At 43.2% G+C, this 22,828-nt stretch overlaps 1 protein-coding gene across 1 annotated transcript in view; it reads left to right on the forward strand.

The window, feature by feature from the left end:
• Positions 1-19,699, forward strand: part of LOC309832745 (signal-regulatory protein beta-1-like) — a gene marked incomplete at its 5' end in the record, with an annotated part of 72,152 nt that extends 52,453 nt beyond the window's left edge. Inside the window, 5 exons of the mRNA XM_082670722.1 lie at positions 804-1,157; positions 6,485-6,805; positions 7,391-7,720; positions 16,675-16,783; positions 19,632-19,699. Of these exons, the coding sequence (XP_082526848.1) occupies positions 804-1,157; positions 6,485-6,805; positions 7,391-7,720; positions 16,675-16,781 (1,112 nt within the window). The 3' untranslated portion in view covers positions 16,782-16,783; positions 19,632-19,699. The remainder of the gene's footprint in view (positions 1-803; positions 1,158-6,484; positions 6,806-7,390; positions 7,721-16,674; positions 16,784-19,631) is intronic.
• Positions 19,700-22,828: the final 3,129 nt, after the last annotated feature.

The raw sequence follows: 22,828 nt of genomic DNA on the forward strand, positions 1-22,828 counted from the left end.
AAGGAGTGTAGACAGTCTCAAAAATTTGGAGAGACAATGATCAGAGCATCCAGAAGAAATGTAGCCCAACTAACTCCTTGATTTTAGTCCAGTAATACCATTTCTGGTCCTTTGACATCCAGAATTATAATAAAACTGTCACTTCAAGCCACTAAATTTTTGATAATTTATTACAGCAGCCTTAGGTAACTAATAAAACATGACTATGTCATTGGGAAAAAATGCTAGGGACTTGAAACAATGTTCTACTTTCTTCTTAAACTAAATGTTCATTGTGTTGGGAGCTCTGCACATCACTGCCACTCAAGTATCCAGGTTGTTGGAGCCAACCTCATCGTGAGAATGTGGATCTCTGGGGAAGATGGAAGTTGGTCCATAAAGCCTCTTGCAGTTAAATGAATAACCTACGAAATATATCCATCACTTCTCCTCACAACTCAGTGGTCTAAAGAAGACATGTGATCCCACCTAATGCAAAGGCCAGAAGTGCAGCACTACAGGAGGCCACAAAGTGAACAGCCAGAAATATTTGGTGAAGTGTGACACTTCCAATGAGGGCTCAAGTACTCAAACTCATTCTCTGCCACATCATTTAACCTCTCTGTGCCTCAATTCCTCTCTTGTATTAGGGTCTCACGTTATAGGTTCAGTGTGCAAGTTGCATGCAATATACACGCAATGGGCAGAGTTCAAGGCTGGCTCATGGTGCACTAAGTTAATGAAAACTGTTGTTGATAAATAACTGAGAAAACCTACTGGATCACCTAAGGATGAATAAATAACTGGATTGTGTTTCCCTCCAGGAGTGGCAGGTGAGGACGAGCTGCAGGTGATTCAGCCTGACGGGTCAGTTTCAGTTGCAGCAGGAGAGACGGCCACTCTGCGCTGCGACGTGACCTCCCTGCTCCCCGTGGGGCCCTTCAAGTGGTTCAGGGGCACAGGGCCAGGCCGGGAGTTAATCTACAGTGTCAGAGGAGCCCCCTTCCCTCGAGTAACAACTGTTGCAGATACTACAAGGAGAAACAACATGGACTGTTCCATCCGCATCAGTAACATCACGCCAGCAGACACCGGTATGTACTACTGTGTGAAGTTCAAGAAAGGAAGCCCTGACGTGGAGTTTAAGTCTGGACCAGGCACTCATCTCACTGTGAGTGGTGAGTATGGCCTGGGTCTCTTTTGTCCCCCTGGTCTGTGACAACAAGTCAACAAGAATGCCCTCCATCCTTTGAGAAAAAAGAAAAAAAAGAAGGATCAAGTGCAGCAGTGGGTGTTTATATCATGATCTGATTTCACTCCCTTCTACAGATCAGGGAAACTGAGGCCTGCAGAGGTTGTGCTACTTGTCAAAGGCCCCACAACTGGGAAAGCTGGGAAAAGTCTGGAGCCCCAGTCTGCCTGGCTCCACAGCCCTTGCCTTTTCCATCCCGTCTAGCCCTTTGGTTCCAGGGCTGAGGGAATTGAAGGTCTGAGCGACTTGCCCTGTCACAGCCCAGGTATCACCTCCTGCCTCCAGAGAGTGCTCCCCTCAATGTGGCTGAGTCTTGTCTTTATTCAGCACCTATCAAGCACCTACTGTGTGCCAGGCCCTGCTCCAGATGTTGTGGAAGCAGCAGTGAACAAAGCAGACAAGGCTCTTCTCCCGTGGAACTTATGTTCTCTCCCCTTCCAAAGAGAAGTCTATCCAGGGCAGGGTTTCTTTATTTCCTCTTCAGAAACATCACACTGAGAAGAAATTCCTAGAGGCATAGGTTCAGTGTTTACTCTGATGGCCCGGGCTAGAGGAGATGCCCAGAGGTTGAGTGTTTCCTGGGGGTCTGTTGGGAAAACCCTCCTGTGATTCAGGGACCGACTCACAGAGTCACTGAAGGCTCCCAGCAGAGCTGGGTCATCTCAGAATGTCCCTCCCCAGGGAAGAGGTTCCCCATGTGGGTGACTTAGGGGCTGCCCCATTGAGGCAGCAAAGGCACTCATTAAGAGTTTTCTGACAAAGACCCTGGATCCTCTTCCTAACTCCTGAATCCTGGACTGTGACACAGGAGAGACCTTTTGACACTGTCTGCCCAACCCTCCATGTACAGATGGCGGCCTGAGGCCAAGAGGTGACTGGAACCCAGACCACAGTCCCATGGTCAGTGAGTGAGGGGATCCTTCCAGAACCCAATCTGATTCCAGGCCAGGCTCTTTCCTGTACCAGCATTGGAACTGGTTTCATGGAAGAGCCTGGTACATGGAAGTTAAAGAATAAAAGCTCCTTGAATTAACCATTGGACATGATGTTTTCATTGCTTTCCCATAGGGTCAGGAGGCTCCTCGCATTCAGGCCCTAAGTCCTGAGGCGACGGGAAGCTTCTCCCTACTTTCAGCCACATGATCCCAAGTCCCTCATTCCATGTCAGCACCTAGAGCTGCGCATTGTTTCAACAGCTACTTAACATTCAGGGTATGGAGACAATCGTTTTCATCTTACAGTCTCCTGTTGACGGATACTAGGGTGTTCCTAACCTCGGGCTATCGAAACAGCACCGCAGTGGATAACCTTTCCATGTGTCACTCTCCTCAAAGGGGAAATACCCACTGGAAGTAGCATTGCTAGATCAGAGAGGATGTGTATTTTAATTTGTATGATTATATTGCCAACTTTCCCTCCTAGTCATGGTAGCAAATGAATCTTCCCAGAGCTCCAGGCATGAGCAGGCAAGGTGGCTTTATCCTGATTTTGCCGATATTACTACACTTCCCAGATTGTCGGTTCCTTGCTCAGCCAATCACAGCTAGTAAGTGGTTCCACCACCACTCAGATCTGCTGCCTCCCGGGAGGCTGCTCGTCCTCGTCCCCAGGCCGCCTGCCCAGAGGATTCCCTGGATGAGAAGGGAAGGAGGCGGAGGGGAGCAGCAGCCTGTCAGATTCTGAATCTTCTTCATGGCATTTACTCTTTATAACCAGTGCTCTGAGCGTAGGGCCGTCTGTTGTCCCTTTTACATATGAGGACACTGGGGCTCGGAGAGAGGACCTGATGTGTGAGCAGGTAGAGGAGCCAAGATTGAGCCCAAGTACCTAGACTCACGACCCTGCTCTCTGCACACCCCACTGTGCTGGCAAGTGTGGAGAAAACTCCAGGCCTGTCCTCTTAAAACCTTGTATTGTTCTGTTCTTTAGCAATAAGCATTTTAAAAAGTCCTGTATGGGAGGCAAGTCTAGCTTTACCACAGATCAGACAGATACTACAGTGTCTCACGATGTGCTGAATGTTCCTAAAATGCAGGGCTCAGCACACTTAAAGCACCAGGAGTTTTTCCCTCTGTTGTTGCGATGTTGCTTCTTCACTAGGCCTCATGGGGGAGCAGCTCCGGGAAGTGCAGTGTGGACAGCACAGAGAGGGGCCAGTGCGGTCCCAGCAGCAACATGCACGCCCATTGCTGGCTCTGCAGGCCGAGGATGAGGAGGGGGAGGTGCTCCCTAGAGGGTGCTGGGGGCCCCGCGTGAGCAAGAGTTCATATTCTAGACTCAGGTGTCAGGGGCCCATGTCTTCCCTTGTTGCTACAGGGTCCCCAGGCCTGGGCACTCAGAGGCCACTCCTCCCTGTACTTGCTTGAAGGCAAGAATCTCAGAGGGAAAAGGGGAGGGTGGTGGTAGTGTGGGGGCTTGTGAAGGTGGGGTGCTTGCTCTGCTGATGGCCATGAAAGCTTGGAGGTGACAGGAAACACTTCTGGGACACAGTGGGTGGGGAGGGTGAGGAGACAGTCCCTTCATTTCTCTCAGCCTCAGTTTTCTCATCTGTAAAATGGTGATCATCATGGTCTCCTTTCAGTAGAGTTGGAAGGATTTGAGGTGCTCTGTCTAAATCACCAGCACAGAGTAGGGGCCCCCCAGTCGTGTTTTTTCAAGACTGTGACCCAGTTCCCTGTACTGGGCCCCATTTCCTCACGTGTAGAAAGAGGATAATCACACAGCCTTTGCATTACATCCTGAGGGTACAACGACCTGGTGACTCCCTCAGGGAGCGATGGTGCTGGCCTCCCAGACTGTGATCTTAGCTAGTCTCAGTTCCCTCTAGTCCTCAGTTTCCCCGTCTGTAAAATGGTGGTAATCACGCTGCCTTTCAGGGGTCTGTGATGACTCGAGAGCATCTGGGAAGCCCTGGATGGGGTGGACTGGGTATCACTGAGCTCAGTGCACAGTGGTTGAGAGCCTGGGCCGAGCCCCCCCTGCCTGGGCCTCCATCCCAGCTCTGCCCCGTCCCAGCTCTGGGACCTCTGACAAGTCCCTCCCCACACTGGGGCTTCGTATCCTCATCCGTCAGTGACAGCCCTGCCCTCACAGAGCATCTGCAGGAACTGAATGAGGGACGCATGTCTAGAGCTTAGAGCAGATCCTGGCATATGGTACGTGTTCCACCAACGTGAGCTCTGATGTGCTGGAGCCAGAGGACCTCGGATGGGTCACTTTCTCTACAGGACTAAGTACAACTGGGGTTGGGGTGGAGCTGGGCTCCTTTAGACCTTGGCTACTTATTAGAATCACCTGAGAGATGGTAAAAGATCCCTAGACCCTGGTTCCACCCTAGAAATTCTGATTTAATTGGTCCGACGTGGGCCTGCGCAGCTGAGTCTTCTCACTCCTGCAGAGGATGCTGGTGCCCTGCTAGGGCAGAGGAGCCCTGAGTCACGTGTTCTCTGAGGTCAGAGGGAAAGCTGTGGTTTTTCCAGGACAGAGGCGGGTCACCCGTGGTGCCTGGGTTGTACGAACAGCTCTCCTGGGTGTGAGTGCTTCAGAATAGCCCGTGACAGTGACAGCTTTTAGGACGCCCAAGAAAGTCATTCGGAGTCGATTGGCAGGCACACACCCCACCTCCAACAGAGCTCACCTGGGCTGAGAGGTGCGTCCTCCCAACTCAGACCGCCCTGTTCAGACCCGAGCTTCATCACTGGGGAAACCTTCCCATCTTTACACACGTGTGTGTGTAAACAGGCTCTGGAATGCCTGCAAATTCTCCCTGCTCAGCCTGGAGACCTCCTGTCTCAACACGCCACAGTGACACTGACAAAATCTGTTCTTCCTCCTTTCAAAATGCTTACAGCTTCTGTAAAGAGCTGATCTGCAGGAAAATGCCTGTGATCTCTTGCGTAGTTTGAAAACCAATTCCCCAAACTTGTTTCTTGAGGGAATTATTTTTAAAAATGGGAACAGATTTATAATTTGGTGTTTCTACTAGTTTTTTCCTGTGGATTTTTGTATGACAGCTACATGGAGCACAATTTGAGACTCTTCTTGGTGTTTCTGTTGTGCTTTTGTTTTAGAACTAGAATGGCCAGATCTTATGATAACAATCATGGGTGTTGTATCTTGTTCCTTTAGGGGTGTCCAGGATGCTGGTGTTTATACAATTTGACATTTTAAGGTAACTCCTTGCTATGTCCTCAAACGTTTGATGAGTTTTAAGAAGCAAGTTAAGTATTTACAAATGCAAATATTTGTAATGTTTGCTGACTTTTACAGGAGGTGTTGAGTAACAATGAACAATTGGGAAACACCCTACAGGAACCTTCTAAAGAGAGAAAGCACCCTCACGTTTCATTTACCCATTTGTGTGTTTCTGGGTGCATTATAGGCCTGTGCCTGTGTCTCTACAGCATTAATAACAATTAAGAAATTAACCACCACTGGTTTCTCAGCACTCAGTGATCTTTCTTCTCAACCCAAAACTGAACCAAGAGAAGAACCCAGACTCAGAAAAACATCCCTTTGCTCCCTTCCTTTGAAATTCAGGGATTGATACATTGGTCCTACTGAAATATTCGTGGAAAGAATGAAAACTATGCAGTAAATTCATAAACACCTGAAGGGACAGCTCTGGGTATAAATACAGTCCAGGTTAAAGAGATATCTGTGTTTGTTGGTTTTGTGAATCATCTTGTGTTTTACTCATAGCAAAAATGCTCCCACTGCCTGATTTAACCCTCACTGAAGCCCAGGAAGGGTAATGCCTGCTGTCCCCTTTCACAGACGAGGAGCTGGGAGGTGCCATGGCCACAGCTCTCGTTGGACGGTCAGCCTGGCTCAGCTTCCATGTGGTCCCGCTATGACCCCGCTTCCCCTGCATTTACTTCTGTGAACACTTCTCCGAACTTACCTAAGTTTTCCAGGGGGAGCCCAGCTAGGAACAGTTAATAGGAGAGTAAGACCAATCAGTACTTTTGTTCCTTTGCCCAAACTGGTGGGAAATCACCTGGCAGATGTAAGAAGGTGGACTTTGAACTCAGGCCTGGAATTCGATGTCAGCCCTGCCCCCGACTCAGAGTCACCTCTGGGAACCTGTGTGTCTGTCTCCTCTGTCAGATGAGGATGATGACACTGCCCTCCCAGAACTATTTGAGGAATTTAAAACATAATATGTGTGGTGGTTCTTAACTGCGTCACATTTTCATCATTAGTGATGATAATTACAATCATGTTCATCATTTATAAATGTTCCTTTTGTAGCCAAACCCTCTCCTCCTGTGGTATCAGGCCCCACAGTGAGGGTCACACCTGAGCAGACAGTGAGCTTCACCTGCAAATCCCACGGGTTCACCCCCAGAAACATCTCCCTGAAATGGTTCAAAAATGGCAATGAGCTCTCAGCCTCCCAGACCGACGTGGAACCAGAGGGAAACAAAGTTTCCTACAGCATCTCGAGCACAACCAAGGTGGTGCTGGCCCCAGGGGATGTTCGCTCCCAGGTCATCTGCGAGGTGACCCACATCACCCTGCAGGGAGACCCTCCTCTTCGTGGGACAGCCAACTTGTCTGAGACCATCCGAGGTAGAAGCCCCTCACGCCAGCCTAAGCCTGCACCTGCCCTCAAGGCCCCAGCCCTTTCCTCCTCCCTGCTTTTTGCTCCAGGCCTCAAATTGCCTGGAATCTACTTCCTGACAGTCCTGCCCCATCACCAGGCTCCTAGATGAGCTGGTCACTAACTACCGTTTTAACGGCAGCTGCCAGGTGGACACCCATCATGTGCCAAGCACTGTGCTGAGTAGTTTCCTTTACTTAATCAATAGTTTCTCCAACTACTGAGCACCTACTATAAGCCAGGCCCCTATGTGCTTGGCGATTTCGTATATTTTGCTGCAGGTATTATATTCCAACTGCATGCCAGGGGCTGTGTTTGTAGATGACACACATCATTAACCTACTAGGAGCCCAGTCCTCGAGCACCTACTGTGTGCCCTGCAGTGTGCTTATGATTTCATTTCTATGCAAAGACACCCCCGGTGTCTGAGCGCCTGCTGCATGCCTGGCTCTGTCCTCTGGTGACTCCCTTGCTGTGCTGGAAGCTGTTACCCAGCCCCTCTCCTGTGACCTGTTGGTTCCATAAGGTCAGAGCTTCTGCCTATGCTGTTTCAGTTCCGCCTACCTTGACGATTACCCAACACCCCATGGTGGGGAACCAGGTGAATATCACCTGCCAGGTGAACAAGTTCTACCCCCAGCGCCTACAGCTGACCTGGTTGGAGAATGGAAATGTCGCCCGAATAGACATGGCCTCGACCCTCATAGAGAACAAGGACGGGACCTTTAACCGGACGAGCTGGCTCCTGGTGAACTCATCTGCCCACAGGGAGGCTGTGCTGCTCACCTGCCAGGTGGAGCATGACGGACAGCCGGCGGTCACCAAAAACCACATCGTGGAGTCCTCTGCTCCCCAGAAGAACCAGGATGCAGATGAACGTATTGGTGAGGCCTCCACTCCAACTGACCCAGTTCTTTACTTTTTTTATTTAATATTAAAGGTAGTAATTCATGCTTATTATAGAACAATCTAGAAGTCAATAGGTGTAAAATAGAATTTCAAAATAAGTTCCCTCCCCTAAATCCCACACCCCCAAGAGTGACCACTGGTAAGAGTTTGGCATATTCTTTATAGATCTCTTGACATAAATTTCCATGAAAGAAAGTAGGAAGGAGGGAGATCATTCTGTTCATGGAGTCCTGCCTCTCACGCTCTTCAACTAACAGTAATTATGTTCCTCATTCCCTGTCCACCCACCCACCTCCCTCCTCCTTGTCCTTTCTAACCTCTGCTTAGTCTCTCTCCAGCCTAGACTTTTCCATCTATATCAGTAACATCACCCCAGTAGACACTTGCACCTAATATTCTGTGAAATTTTGGAAGGGTAGCCCTGAGGACATGAAGTGTGAGTCTGAACCTGGCACCCAGGTGACCATGAGTGGTCACTGCACAGGGCTCCTTTGTCCCCTGATTTGTGACAATGGACTAGTAATGATCACAGTCGCTCACTGAACATTTTCTAAATGCAGATCTCAGTTCAGCTGTGATCTCTGTTCCTGCTTCAACAACCCAGAGGGAGACTCAGGGAGAAACGAGGGACGGGGGATGCTGTTGAAGATTTGTTGCCTTTAGTTCAGATGATTGGGCTAAACTAATAAAGGTGAATCTGAGTCCCTGAGGACAGGAACCACCAGGCTTTATAACAGATATGTGCTAATTAAAGACAGGTTCCCCCTCAGCTGGGCATCGTCCCAAGGACAGTCCCCCTTTCTATGAATAAAATATGTCTTATAGGCTGTCATGTAACATCAAGAGAGGGTCGAGTCACATCCAGGAGTCTTGCCTCCAGAAGACCTTTCAAAGTCCCACGTTCCTTCCAACATGCCCGTGGTGTTGTCCTCAACTTCGGGGTCAATGCTAGGTCACTGAGTGACCATGTCCCTGCCTGCTGGAAGAATAAAGAGAGGAAGGGGAGAACAAACAACTTCCCTTAAACAAGAGATATAGAGAAGTTGCATAATTGTGTTCACTTTAACTTACTCCTGTGTGCACAACCAGTTGTCAGTGGAGTCCACAATTGTGTGGTCATACGGTTAAGGACCTTGATTTTCTACAAAAACTAATACCAGTGCACACTTAATATATAATCAATATTAATCCCCTAATATCATTTAAAATGGAGTATAAATTCAAGTTTTCCAAAATGTATTTTATTGTTGTTTTTGTGCACCAAAATTTTAATTCATCTGTAAGTTCTTGGCAAAAATTTTCCATGACTCCATCTGGGCCTTGAGAATCTATTTTTTTATTTGAAAAGAATTTGAATTATTTAAGACTATTCAGATTATTCATTTAATATAGTGTGAGCTGTGGTAGGTTCTGCTTTTTGAGGTATTTGTTCCATTGTCTCTAAGTTGTCAAATTTCTGCCTGTATAGTTTTTCATAACATTCCCTAACTATCCTTTTGATGTCTGAAGGGTCTGTAGTGATGTCCTCTGTTTCATTCCTGATATTGAAAATGTGTCATTCATTTTTTCTTTGCAGTTGTACTAGAAGCTTTTCAATGTTATTGGTCTTTTAAAAGAACCCACTCTTTTTTTTCCTTATTAGTCATCAATTTTATACACACCAGTGTATACATGCCAATGCCAATCACCCAGTTCATCACACCACCACCCCAAACCCCCTCCACTTTCCCCCCTTGGTGTCCATACGTTTGTTCTCTACATCTGTGTCTCAATTTCTGCCCTGCAAACTGGTTCATCTGTACCATTTTCCTAGGTCCCACATATATGCGTTAATATACGATATTTGTTTTTCTCTTTCTGACTTACTTCACTCTGTATGACAGTCTCTAGATCAATCCACGTCTCAACAAATGACCCAATTTTGTTCCTTTTTATGGCTGAGTAATATTCCATTGTATATATGTACCACATCTTCTTTATCCATTTGTCTGTCAATGAGCATTTAGGTTGCTTCCGTGACCTGGGTATTGTAAATAATGCTGCAGTGAACATTGGTGTGCATGTGTCGTTTTGATTATTGTTTTCTCTGGGTATATGCCCAGTACTGGGATTGCTGGATTGTATGGTAATTCTATTTTTAGTTTTTTAAGGAATCTCCATAGTGGCTGTATCAATTTACATTACCACCAACAGTGCAAGAGGGTTCCCTTTCCTCCACACCCTCTCCAGCATTTGTTGTTTGTAGATTTTCTGATGAAGCCCATTCTAACAGGTGTGAGGTGATACCTCATTGTAGTTCTGATTTGCATTTCTCTAATAATTAGTGATGTTGAGTAGCTTTTCATGTGATTCTTGGCCATCTGTATGTCTTCTTTAGAGAAATGTCTATTTAGGTCTTCTGCCTGTTTTTGGATTGGGTTGTTTGTTTTTCTAATATTGAGCTGCATGTGCTGTTTATATATTTTGGAGATTAATCCTTTGTCCATTGATTCGTTGGCAAATGTTTTCTCCCATTCTGAGGGTTGTCTTTTCATCTTGTTTATGGTTTCCTTTGCTGTGCAAAAACTTTTAAGTTTCATTAGATCCCATTTGTTTCTTTTTGTTTTTATTTCCATTACTCTAAGAGGTGGATCAAAAAAGATCTTGCTGTGATTTATGTCAGAGTGTTCTTCCTATATTTTCCACCAAGAGTTTTATGGTGTCTGGTCTTACATTTAGGTCTCTAATCCATTTTGAGTTTATTTTTGTGTATGGTGTTAGGGAATATTCTAATTTCATTCTTTTACATGTAGCTGTCCAGGTTTCCCAGAACCACTTATTGAAGAGACTGTCTTTTCTCCATTGTATATCCTTGCCTCCTTTGTCATAGATTAGTTGACCATAGGTGTATGGGTTTTCCTCTGGGCTTTCTATCTTGTTCCATTGATCTATGTTTCAGTTTTGGTGCCAGTACCACATTGTCTTGATTACTGTAGCTTTTTAGTATAGTCTGAAGTCAGGGAATCTGATTCCTCCAGCTCCGTTTTTTCCCTCAAGACTGTTTTGGCTATTAGGGGTCTTTTGTGTCTCCATACAAAATTTAAGATTTTTTGTTCTAGTTCCATAAAAAATGCCATTGGATAGGGTTTCCATTGAATATGTAGATTGCTTTGGGCACTATACTCATTTTCACAATATTGATTCTTCCCATCCAAGAACATGGTATACCTCTCCATCTGTTGATATCATTTTTAATTTCTTTTATCAGTGTCTTACAGTTTTCTGCATACAGGTCTTTTGTCTCCTTAGGTAGGTTTATTCCTAGGTATTTTATTCTTTTTGTTGCAGTGGTAAATGGGAGTGTTTCCTTAATTTCTCTTTCAGATTTTTCATCATTAGTGTATAGGAATGCAAGAGATTTCTGTGCATTAATTTTGTATCCTGCAACTTTACCAAGTTCATTGATTAGCTCTAGTAGTTTTCTGGTAGCATCTTTAGGATTCTCTACATATAGTATCATGTCATCTGTAAAGAGTGACAGTTTTACTTCTTCTTTTCCAATTTATATTCCTTTTATTTCTTTTTCTTCTCTGATTGCTGTGGCTACGACTTCCAAAACTATGTTGAATAATAGTGGTGAGAGTGGACATCCTTGTGTTGTTCCTGAACTTAGAGGAAATGCTTTCAGTTTTTCACCATTGAGAATGATGTTTGCTGTGCGTTTGTCATATATGGCTGTTATTATGTTGGGGTAGCTTCCCTCTATGCCCACTTTCTGGAGAGTTTTTATATAAATCAGTGTTGAATTTTGTCAAAAGCTTTCTCTGCATCTCTTGAGATGATCATATGGTTTTTATTCTTAAGTTTGTTAATATATTGTATCATATTGACTGATTTGCATATATTGAAGAATCCTTGCATCCCGGGGATAAATCCCACTTGATCATGGTGTTTGATACTTTTTTTTTTTTTTTTTGTGGTACGCGGGCCTCTCACTGTTGTGGCCTCTCCCATTGCAGAGCACAGCCTCCAGACACGCAGGCTCAGCAGCCATGGCTCATGGGCCCAGCCGCTCCATGGCAGGTGGGATATTCCCGGACCGGGGCACGAACCCATGTTCCCTGCATCAGCAGGCAGACTCTGAACAACTGCACCAGCAGGGAAGCCCAATGGTGTATGATACTTTTAATGTGTTGTTGGATTCTGTTTGCTAGTATTTCGTTGAGGATTTTTGCATCTATATTCATCAGTGATATTGGTTTGTAATTTTCTTTTTTGTAGTATCTTTGTCTGGTTTTGGAATCAGGGTGATGGCGGCCTCATAGAATGAGTTTGGGAGTGTTCCTTCCACTGCAATTTTTTGGAAGAGTTTGAGAAGGATGGGTGTTAGCTCTTCTCTAAATGTTTGATATTATTCACCTGTGAAGCTATCTGGTCCTGGACTTTTGTTTGTTGGAAGATTTTTAATCACAGTTTCAATTTCATTACTTGTGATGGTCTGTTCATATTTTCTATTTCATCCTGGTTCAGTCTTGGAAGGTTATACCTTTCTAAGAATTTGTCCTTTACTTCCAGGTTGTCCATTTTATTGGCATTGACTTGCTTATAGTAGTCTCTTAGGATGCTTTTTATTTCTGCAGTGTCTGTTGTAACTTCTACTTTTTCATTTCTAATTTTATTGATTTGAGCCTTCTCCCTCTTTTTCTTGATGAGTCTGGCTAATGGTTTATCAATTTTGTTTATCTTCTCCAAGTACCAGCTTTTAATTTTATTGATCTTTGCTATCGTTTTCTTTGTTTCTATTTCATTTATTTTCTGCTCTGATATTTATGATTTCTTTCCTTTTGATAACTTTGGGCTTTGTTTGTTCTTCTTTCTCTAGTTCCCTTAGGTGTAAGGTTAGATTGTTTATTTGAGATTTGTCTTGTTTCTTGAGGTAGGCTCGTATAGCTATAAACTTCGCTCTTAGAACTGCTTTTGTTGCATCCCACAGGTTTTGGATCACTGTGTTTTCATTGTCATTTTTCTCTAGATATTTTTTGATTTCCTCTTTGATTTCTTCAGTGATCTCTTGGTTATTTAGTGAGGCATTGTTTCGCCTCCATGTTTTTGTGTTTTTTACGTTTTTTCCCCTGTAATTCATTTCTAATCTCATAGCACTGTGGTCAGAAAAGAAGTTTGATATGATTTCAATTTTCTTAAATTTACTGAGGCTTGATTTGTGACCCAAGATGTGATCTCTCCTGGAGAATGTCACATACACACTTGAGAAGAAAGTATAATCTGCTGTTTTTGGTTGGAATGTCCTATAAATATCAATTATATCTATCTGGTCTTTAAATTGTGTCATTTAAAACTTCTGTTTCCTTATTTATTTTCATTTAGGATGATCGGTCCATTGGTGTAAGTGAGCTGTTAAAGTCCCCCCATTATTATTGTGTTACTGTCGCTCTCCTCTTTTAACTGTTAGCAGTTGCCTTATGTACAGAGGTGCTCCTATGTTGGGTGCATATATATTTATAATTGTTATATCTTCTTCTTGGATTGTTCCTTTGATCATTATGTAGTGTCCTTCTTCGTCTCTTGTAACATTCTTTATTTTAAAGTCTATTTTATCTAATATGAGTATTGCTACTCCAGCTTCCCCTTGATTTCCATTTGCATGGAATATCTTTTGCCATCCCCTCACTTTCAGTCTGTATGTGTCCCTAGGTCTGAAGTCGGTCTCTTGTAGAGAGCATATATATGTGTTTTGTTTTGTATCCATTCAGCAAGCATGTGTCTTTTGGTTGGAGCATTTAATCCATTCACTTTTAAGGTAATTATAGATACATATATTCATATGACGATTTTCTTAATTGTTTTGGGTTTGTTTTTGTAGGTCCTTCTCTTCTCTTGTGTTTCCCCCTTAGAGAAGTTCCTTTAGCATTTATTGTAAAGCTGGTTTCGTGGTGCTGAATTCTCTTAGCTTTTGCTTGTCTGTAAAGCTTTTGATTTCTCCATCAAATCTGAGTGAGATCCTTGCTGGGTAGAGTAATCTTGGTTGTAGTTTCCTCCCTTCCATCACTTTAAGTATATCATGCCACTCCCTTCTGGCTTGTAGAGTTTCTGCTGAGAAATCAGCTGTTAACCTTATGGGAGTTTCCTTGTATATTATTTGTCGTTTTTCCCTTGCTGTTTTCAATAAATTTTCTTTGTCTTTAATTTTTACCAGTTTGATTACTATGTGTCTCGGCATGTTTCTCCTTGGGTTTATGCTGTATATGGCTCTCTGTGCTTCCTGGATTTGGGTGGCTGTTTCCTTTCCCATATTAGGGAAGTTTTCGACTATAATCTCTCCAAATATTTTCTCTGGTCTTTTCTCTCTCTCTTCTCCTTCTGGGACTCCTATAATGTAAATGTTGTTGCGTTTAATGTTGTCCCAGAAGTCTCTTAGGCTGTCTTCATTTCTTTTCATTCTTTTTTCTTTATTCTGTTCCACAGCAGTGAATTCCACCATTTCTGTCTTCCAGGTCACTTATCCGTTCTTCTGCCTCAGTTATTCTGCTATTGATTCCTTCTAGTGTAGTTTTCATTTCAGGTATTGTATTGTTCATCTCTGTTTGTTTGTCCTTCAGTTCTTCTAGATCTGTGTTAAACATTTCTTGCATCTTCTCGATTTTTGCCTCCATTCTTTTGCCGATGTCCTGGATCATCTTCACTATCATTATTCTGAATTCTTTTTCTGGAAGGTTGCCTATCTCCACTTCATTTAGTTGTTTTTCTTGTTCCTTCATCTGGTACATAGCCCTCTGCCTTTTCATCTTGTCTATCTTTCTGTGAATGTGGTTTTTGTTCCACAGGCTGCAGGATTGTAATTCTTCTTGCTTCTGCTGTCTGCCTTCTGGTGGATAAGGCTATCTCAGAGCCCACTCTTTGTTTCAGTTATTTTCTCTATTGTTTATCTGTTTTCATTTTCACTGATTTTTCTTCTTTATTATTTCCTCCCTTCTGCTTGCTTTGGGTTTATTTTGCTCCTTCATTTCTCATTTCTTGAGGCAGGAATTTAGATTATTGATTTAGACTTTTTCTTTTTCCTAGTGCCACACCTGTGTCTCCTCTTGTGCTTGGTTCCTGACTGCTGTGTTCTTCCTCCAGTCCTCAGGTCCCTAGACAGTCTGCCTCCTCTTCCACTTCAGAGTCCTTCTATGCTTGTCCTGTGTGTTATTTCTAGGGTTCAAGTTGTACTGAACGAGGAGAGTAGGAGAGAAGAGTCCATGCCATCTTGTCTGGTATGGCCTGTAAATGCTTTATCATCTTCCATCTTCTGCTCAGGCTCAACCAGGGCTGGTACTTCAGGGTGCTGCAGGGTGCCTGACGCATGATGCTTGCTAGTGTAGTAAAGCTGGAAATGTCTTTTGGAGCACCTAGGTTGGCAGGCTGAAGAGAAGTGTAAGATGCTGATGTGATCCTTCTCCCTGGATCCAAAGCCTACCCCGGGCATCTGAGGGCTCCAACCACTGCAGGCTGCATCCAGTGGGTCTGGTGTGAGGATGCACATCTTATTGTTTGTTTTTATGGTATTGGGGTTTTTTACAATATTTCTAGCCTAATGGACCTCTCTTCACTAGTACAGCATAAGTCAAGATGTTAACGGAGTTTTTGGTTGGTTCATTGGTTGTTTTGTTTTGCTTTGGTTTTTTTTTTTTTTTGCAGTGTGCAGGCCTCTCACTGTTGTGGCCTCTCCCATTGCGGAGCACAGGCTTGACGCACAGGCTCAGCGGCCATGGCTCATGGGCCTATTTGCTCCGCAGCATGTGGGATCCTCCCAGACCTGGTCACGAACCCGTGTCCCCTGCATTGGCAGGCGGACTCTCCACCACTGCGCCACCAGGGAAGCCTGGTTGGTTGGTTTTGATAGTGGGAGAAATGTTCTGAGTCCTCTAATTCTTTGGTTGTCTTTTGTCTTTCAGGAACCTAAATCCCATCCCCCTGCTTTTTACTTTTTCCCTTTACCTCTCAATTGCCATCAGCACGTCTTCCTTCTTTCCAATTTTTCTACCCAGAAGTTATGCACTTTAACTCATGCATATCCATTTATTCACATCTGTTCTCCTTGAATTAGGTTCCTATAGTCAGTGTAAGTAATTACCACATTTAATGATTTAATACAAGACAAATGCATTATCATACAGTTGTAGAGGTCAGAAGTCTACAATGGGTAGCTGGGCTCTAGAGAAGAATCCATTTCCTTGCCTTTTCCAACTCCCAGAGGTGTCCACAGTCCTTGGCAAAGGGCCTCACATCAGTCTGACCTCTGCTTCTGACATCACATCTCCTCCAACTGTTCTGCCTCAATCTTTTACTTATAAGAATCTTTGTGCTTACATGGCCTCCACTAGGAAAATGTGCCCATCTCAAGATCCTTAACAAATCACTACTGCTAATCCCTTTTGACATGTAAGGTAACATATGCACAGGTTCTGGGGATTCTGTTCCAACCCTTTTAAATCACACATACTTTTAAACCCCTTTCTATGATCTGTGCTCCTTAGGACACTTTTCCAATATTTTCAAAGTTTAGACAAATTTATATTGGTGGTGGTATTTCCAAATAACTCTAGCTGCCTTGTCTATTTCTCCATAATTTTTCTGGTGGTTGGTTGAAGATGGGATGGCAGCCTAGTGAGAGACTATTAGGATTTGCTGAATTTTCTCTTGTCTCACAGTTATTTTCACTTCTGACATTTTCTCTTCAAGTAATAACACCCTTGCAGCCTGAGAAAAGAGAGTAGGAGAATGAGGGACTCCTGTATGCTGATTTCTGCCTCAAGCTTGAGCCCAGGATGCAGGTCAAAGCCTCAGAGTGCTGATGGGCCCAGGTGGCCTCAGATGGAGTAAGTCGAGGCCCCTGGGAATGGCTCCTGTGTGATCCCTCTAATCGCTCCTCTTGTCCCTTGATGATTTCCAGGCCCAGAGCTGTCTTCTCCTCTCCTGGTAGTTCTCCTCCTAGGCCCCAAGGTGCTGTTGGTGGTCGGTGTCTCTGTCATCTTTGTCTACAGGAAGCATTGGGCCTGACTGTAAGTTGGGGTAGGAGGGAGGGCAGGACAAGTTCTGTCCTAGATGACATAAGGTCAGTAGGGGAGCCAGCCCATAGGTCACACAGGGTCAGGGCCCACGTGGGGATAAGAGAAGGGGACACACTTCCCTCAATACCCTCAGGAGTATCCTGTTTCCCTCTAAGAAGTGCCCAACTCCCAGGAGGTGTGTGGGGTCCTGGAGGAGGTGGGCTGGATCAGGGGTTTTCAAAGGGTGTCTCTTAGCAGTTCTGTAGAGGAAGTGGGCAGAGGGTGCTGAATGAGGAGGAGCTGAGTGGGTGGTTCCCTTAGAGACCATTTCTAAACACTTGAGTCCTGGGGCTCCTTGGGGCAAAAAGAATCCACATTTTCAGGTTATGTTGAGAACTCTGGATTGGCTATTCTGAGAGTGGCTTCTGCTCTGACCCTCCATGTGACAGAACAGAAGGGCTGGGGATGGGGCATCAGAACTGGGGAGGAGGCTGAGGGGTCAGAGTGCTATCCCAGGGGCTGCTCATCCTCTCAAGACAGGCATCCCGAGAGGAGAACACCTGGGCACATAGGAGGCATGCAAGGAACGTTTCCTGAATGATGAGCAGATAATTAAATATGGACATGTTTCTCACAGCTCCTTCCTTCCTCCCTGCTGGTGTCACCCTCAGTGTCTGCTGCCTCCTTCCCTTCCTGAGGGACCCAGCCCAGGAGAAGGACTCAACTGGGAGATTCCATGACTCTGCTCCAAATGCCTCTCCTCCATGGAGACTTGCCTGCCCACATGCCCCTGAAGCCACCAGAGCTGGGTCTTCATACATGGTCCTGAGCAAGGATCATGGGAAGTAGCTCTGGGAGCTGACTCAGGACATTTCCCTGGAACGTGAGAAATAAGTCAGATCAACACAGATCAGGTTATCTCTCATCCATCACCTTGGACTCGGCCATGAACTACACAATAATGCCCTGTGCTGAGGAGTTATTCTGTCCTCTGGATTCCTGCCTTCACCTGACTCCCCACCTTTTGAGGTGCCTTTTTAGTACAAATGACTCCCCATCTTAGTTTTAAGAAAAATTATTCTCCTTCCTCATTGTCTAAATATCCAACTTCTCAAACCCAGAAAATAGTGTTCCCTCCTCTCTCCATGATGGGAAGAGTAGTTTTTCTATAATCTTGCATCCTTCCCAACCCTATTGCTCATGGTAAATATACTGTGTCCAGAAGCCTGGAGTCATCCTTGATTTCTCTTTCTTTTATATCACGTATTCAATTCTGCCTTCAAAATGTTTATGTCCAGTGATCAGATGGAACTCTTTAACAATTGACTATCCAAAAGGAAAAAAAAATAAAGAAAAGTTCTTGGTATAAATACTCCCAATGTGGTCAATTTCAAGTTAGCAACAGTTTAACAACTAGTTTGCAAAATTCCTGAAAATGTAAATATCAGCTCTCATGAGCCAGTCCAATCCCCTCCAGCACACTTCTTAATTGCATTCATAATCTGCACATTCTCACCCCCACCACTGATCCCTGGTCCCAGCCACCATCATCTCTTCCTGCACCATTGCTATAGTCTCTGACTGGCTTTCCTGTTTCAGCCTCAGTGATTCCTTGGGAATGTAAGTCAAATCCTATCATTCCTCTGCTTCCTCCTCCAACATGTCTGCCTGGCTCACTCTCTTCCTTCGTTTCAACCTCTGCTCAAATATCACTTTATCAAAGTCATCTTCCATATACCATCCTGTATAAAGTATCAGTTCCTCTCTCAGCCTCACATTCCATGACCTCTTGACCTGATTAACTTGTTTCCTGAACACTTATTACCATCTGACATACGAAGCATAGGCAGTTCTCACTTTGCATAGTAGAGAAGGACCATAAAAATTACCGTGTAAACTGAATCATGGAAAGTGATCTCAGTAATCAATGGGATAAATAAAGATTGTTCTGTGATCATTAAAATTTGATTTCAAAATATTAGGAACTCTCTTACTGTCAGCTACTAATAATATGTAGTTTAACAAATTAGAAACACTGAGAATTAAAGCAATTTATTTCTTTATAAAAACTTATCCAAAGTGTTTGAATGGTGCTTGCCTTCTTCTTCTTGCATAATTTATAATATAAGAGCATCTTTTTTACAACTTGGTGAATTATGCTCCTTGCAAAGTTTGGATCCGTTTCCGACATTTTATGCCTTGTACTCTCAATGTCGTGAAATCTTTACAAACTTTCTTTAATTCAAAGTATTTGCTGTTGTCACTTCCTCTGGGACATTTTCACTCTTTTCCTCACCACAACTTTCCTCATTTATGTGGTAAGTTTACCTTTACTAAGTTCTTCTGATTGCATATGTAGAATCTTTCTAACACTATTAAGGTACCTTGGTCAGCTATTTCTTCTGTAATCCATTTATATTGTTTGAATATAACTTCTCGCATCATCATATTTTGTCTCTCCATGGCACTTTCATCTTTGTTGCCAGTTCCCTTTTATAATTATTCACCTTTGTAAATGTCATGTGGGTTTATCACTGGGAGACAGGAGAAAATACAACTACGTATTTTGCTGTCTGTGCCTAAACTGTGTAAGAGAGTCACAGTGACCAATCACTACAGACTTTTAAAGAATTGATATGATTGGTTACTGATCACGATGAGCATCTGTTAGTACATAATGATTTGTGGAATGAAGTATACTTAGCAGCAAAGTTGTACGTTATGTATCGTTCACAGTAAAGTTCCTGTGGTGACTGAAATCCGAACCCTGTGTTGGGGGATTGATGTTATTTAACTAAACTGAAATTCATGCACCAGGCAAAATGAACACTGATGTATGTGTTGTCTCTTCCTCAAACAGGGCATCAGTTCTATGAGAAGGGACTCTGAATCCTCAGGTGCCAGAACAGTGACTGCCACATACTAGGCCATTGTTTAATTTAATAAATGAATAAATTAGTTTTTACCAGATGTTGGATTTCAAAATAAAAATTATCTAATTCAATCATCTGGCTCTTGTGTTCTAAAGTTTTTTCATTAAAGGCTAATCTCTCTTCTTTGTGTTCAGAAATCCTATCAAAAATTCAATATTCTTCAGAACCCAAGGAAGTGAAAAACCAAAAGAAAACAAAACCAAAAAGCAAAAACTGACATTGATTAGAGTTTGTCAAAGGGGCTCAGAAACAAACTGAAAGAGGTCCCAATGGACAAAGCTGGAACAATTTGGGCAAGAAATATTGGAGATATATATATATATATATATATATACACACACACACATATAGATATGTATATATATGTATATATATATACACACACACACACACACATATATATATACATATTCTGAATGTTTTTGTCCCCTCAAAATTCACATTTTAGAATATTAATGCCCAATGTGACCATGTTAGAAGTTGGGGCATTTGGAACATGACTAGTACATAAGGGCTCCTCTGTCATGAATGGGATTAGTACCCTTCTAAAAGAGACCCCCAAGATCATCCTAGTTCCTTCTTCCATGTGAAGATACAATGAGAAATCTGCAATCCAAAAGAGGGCCCTCACCCAATCAAACTGCCAAGCTGATAGTGGAATTAGAGCTTCCAGAACTGTGAGCAATAAATTTCTGTTGTAAGCCATCCAGTCTGTGATATTTTGTTATAGCACCCAAATAGACTAAGACAGATTATAAACCAAAATATAATAAATATCTATGAGTCCATATAGATGTAAATAAATAATTTAATAAATTAATAAATGGAGAATTAAAAAAAATCTTCTTTGCAGGAAACTCTCAAATTATGAAGACACTTCACTCTAAATAAGGGGAAAACCAATTCACTACCCCTGAAGTATGGGCTGCACATGGTGACTCCCTTCCAAAGGGGATGAATGGAAGGAGGAAAAAGGGTTACTTTACAGTGGGGAAACCTGAATAATACAAGTTAGCCAGGTCATCAAGAGCTTACCAACAATAAATCAATATCAATAGGCATAAATCATGTAGATTTGATGAAAATGGCACGTTTCCTCTGGGACCTTCCCCAAAACCCATAACCCTAGATTAATTATGAGAAAAGCATCAGACAAAATGTAACAGAGGGGCATCCTACAATAAATCTGAGCAGTATTCATCAAATCTGTAGAAATCATCAAAAACAAGGACAGTCAGAGACGGTGTCACAGCTGAGAGGAGCCTAAGGAGACACACGTAAATGTGTGATATTCTGCATGGGACCTTGCCACAGACAAGGACTTTATGTAAAACTTAAGGAAGTCTGTTATGGACCGAATGTTTGTATCCCCTCCCGAAATTCATATGTTCAAGTCTAACCCCTGAAGTGATGGTATTTGGAAGTGGGTCTTTGGGAATGAATTAAGTCATGGGGTGGAGCCCTTTCCCAGAATGTCGCATAGTTGGAATAATGCAGCATATAGATTTTTCCTTTCAGTTATTAATAAGCATTTAAGATTCCTCCACAGCTTTTCAGGGCTTGAGAGCGCATATAATTTTAGTTCTGAATAATGTTTGATTATCTGGATTTACCAATTTCTTTACCAGTTCACCTACTGGAGGTCATCTTGGTTGTTTTCAAGTTTTTGCAAGTATGAATAAAGCTACTATGAACTTCAGGGAGAATCTTTTCCAGGCCTCTCTCCCAGCCCCTGCTAACCTCAGATATTCCTTGGATTGTAGATGGCATTTCCCTGTGTCTCCACCTCATCTTCTTTCTGTGAATGACAGCTAAGTTAAGCTGTGCCTGAACTCCTGATTCACACAAACTATGAAATAATAGACTTGGTTTTTTTTAAGCCACTATGTTTTTGGTAATGAGTTATTCAGCAATAAAAATCAAATGTATTATATTTGAGAAATCCATCAAGAGAAAGTCCTCCATAGTTTTGTAGAATTCATCCTGCATACACTCTGTGTATCTTCCATGAACTCAATGGTAATGCTGCTTGTGTGATCCCCAAGAACACATACCAAGAGCAATTAAATACTGAGGAATAAGATTTTGTTGGATAGGGTTGAGCATTAACATGAAACATTGTGATAGTTAAGATTTTTTCACACTCTAAGAACCAATTTTCACCCGTTAGGAAAAATATCAATTTCATGGAGAATGCAAGTCTCAACGTTTATTTTGGATGAGTGGGCTTTTGCATCATGAAAGAGCTTGCAGAAAATGGGAGATGGCTCTTTCTCCAGGTCACTCTCTGAACACAGTATGTTGGTTATGAACACCTTGTCCTTAGCTTGAGACCTTGTCTCTGATCCCAGAACATAAAGAAAAATCTGACACAAATTCTATTTGACATTTCTCATTTAATAGAAATGCATTTGTCCTCATGGTAAATATGTTTATTTAAGTGCCTGCTATTCTGCAGGCCATCCTCATATCCTGATGCCCAAGGAAGGTGCCATCCTCCTTTCTGTGCATTAGTCTCCTTCTCACCCATAAGGCAACCATATTTATAATTTTTATACTTTGGTGCCAGTACACATGGCTGAAAGGATGTGTAATGAGACCTCATCTTGATCTATACCAGAACCTCAGAACATCTTGGGCCAAGGCAAGGAACATGAACAATGATTTGACATTTCTTACAGGAACTTCAGGTGAAGAGTTCCGGTAAAACAACCTGAGAGTTCGGTGTCAGTCAAAGCTGGAGGTACTGTAAACCAGGGCTGCAAAATGTCTTCTTCAGAGTGCCTGTCTAGTGGTTCAATGGGACTGGGCCAGACGATAAGTAATCTATGGTTTCAGTGGAAGACAATTCCCCAAAGTATTCTAAATGGAAAGCATAATGACCAACCAAACAGATTGATTCCATCTGCATCAGTGATGTGTCACATGGGATGGTGGCACCTATACTGTGTGAAGTTAATGAAAGGGCATCCTGACATGTCCATATATCTGGTCCAGGCACCTATGCGTCCATGAACGGTGAAAATAATCTGATAAACTCCATCCCCTTGTCTGCTAAAAGTAGACTTTTAAAAACTCTGCAATATGCACTACATCATTATCACATACTGGGTCCTGGGCCCCT

This window comes from Grampus griseus (genome assembly GCF_964374135.1).
Source record: "Grampus griseus genome assembly, chromosome: 14".
Taxonomy (NCBI): domain Eukaryota; kingdom Metazoa; phylum Chordata; class Mammalia; order Artiodactyla; family Delphinidae; genus Grampus; species Grampus griseus.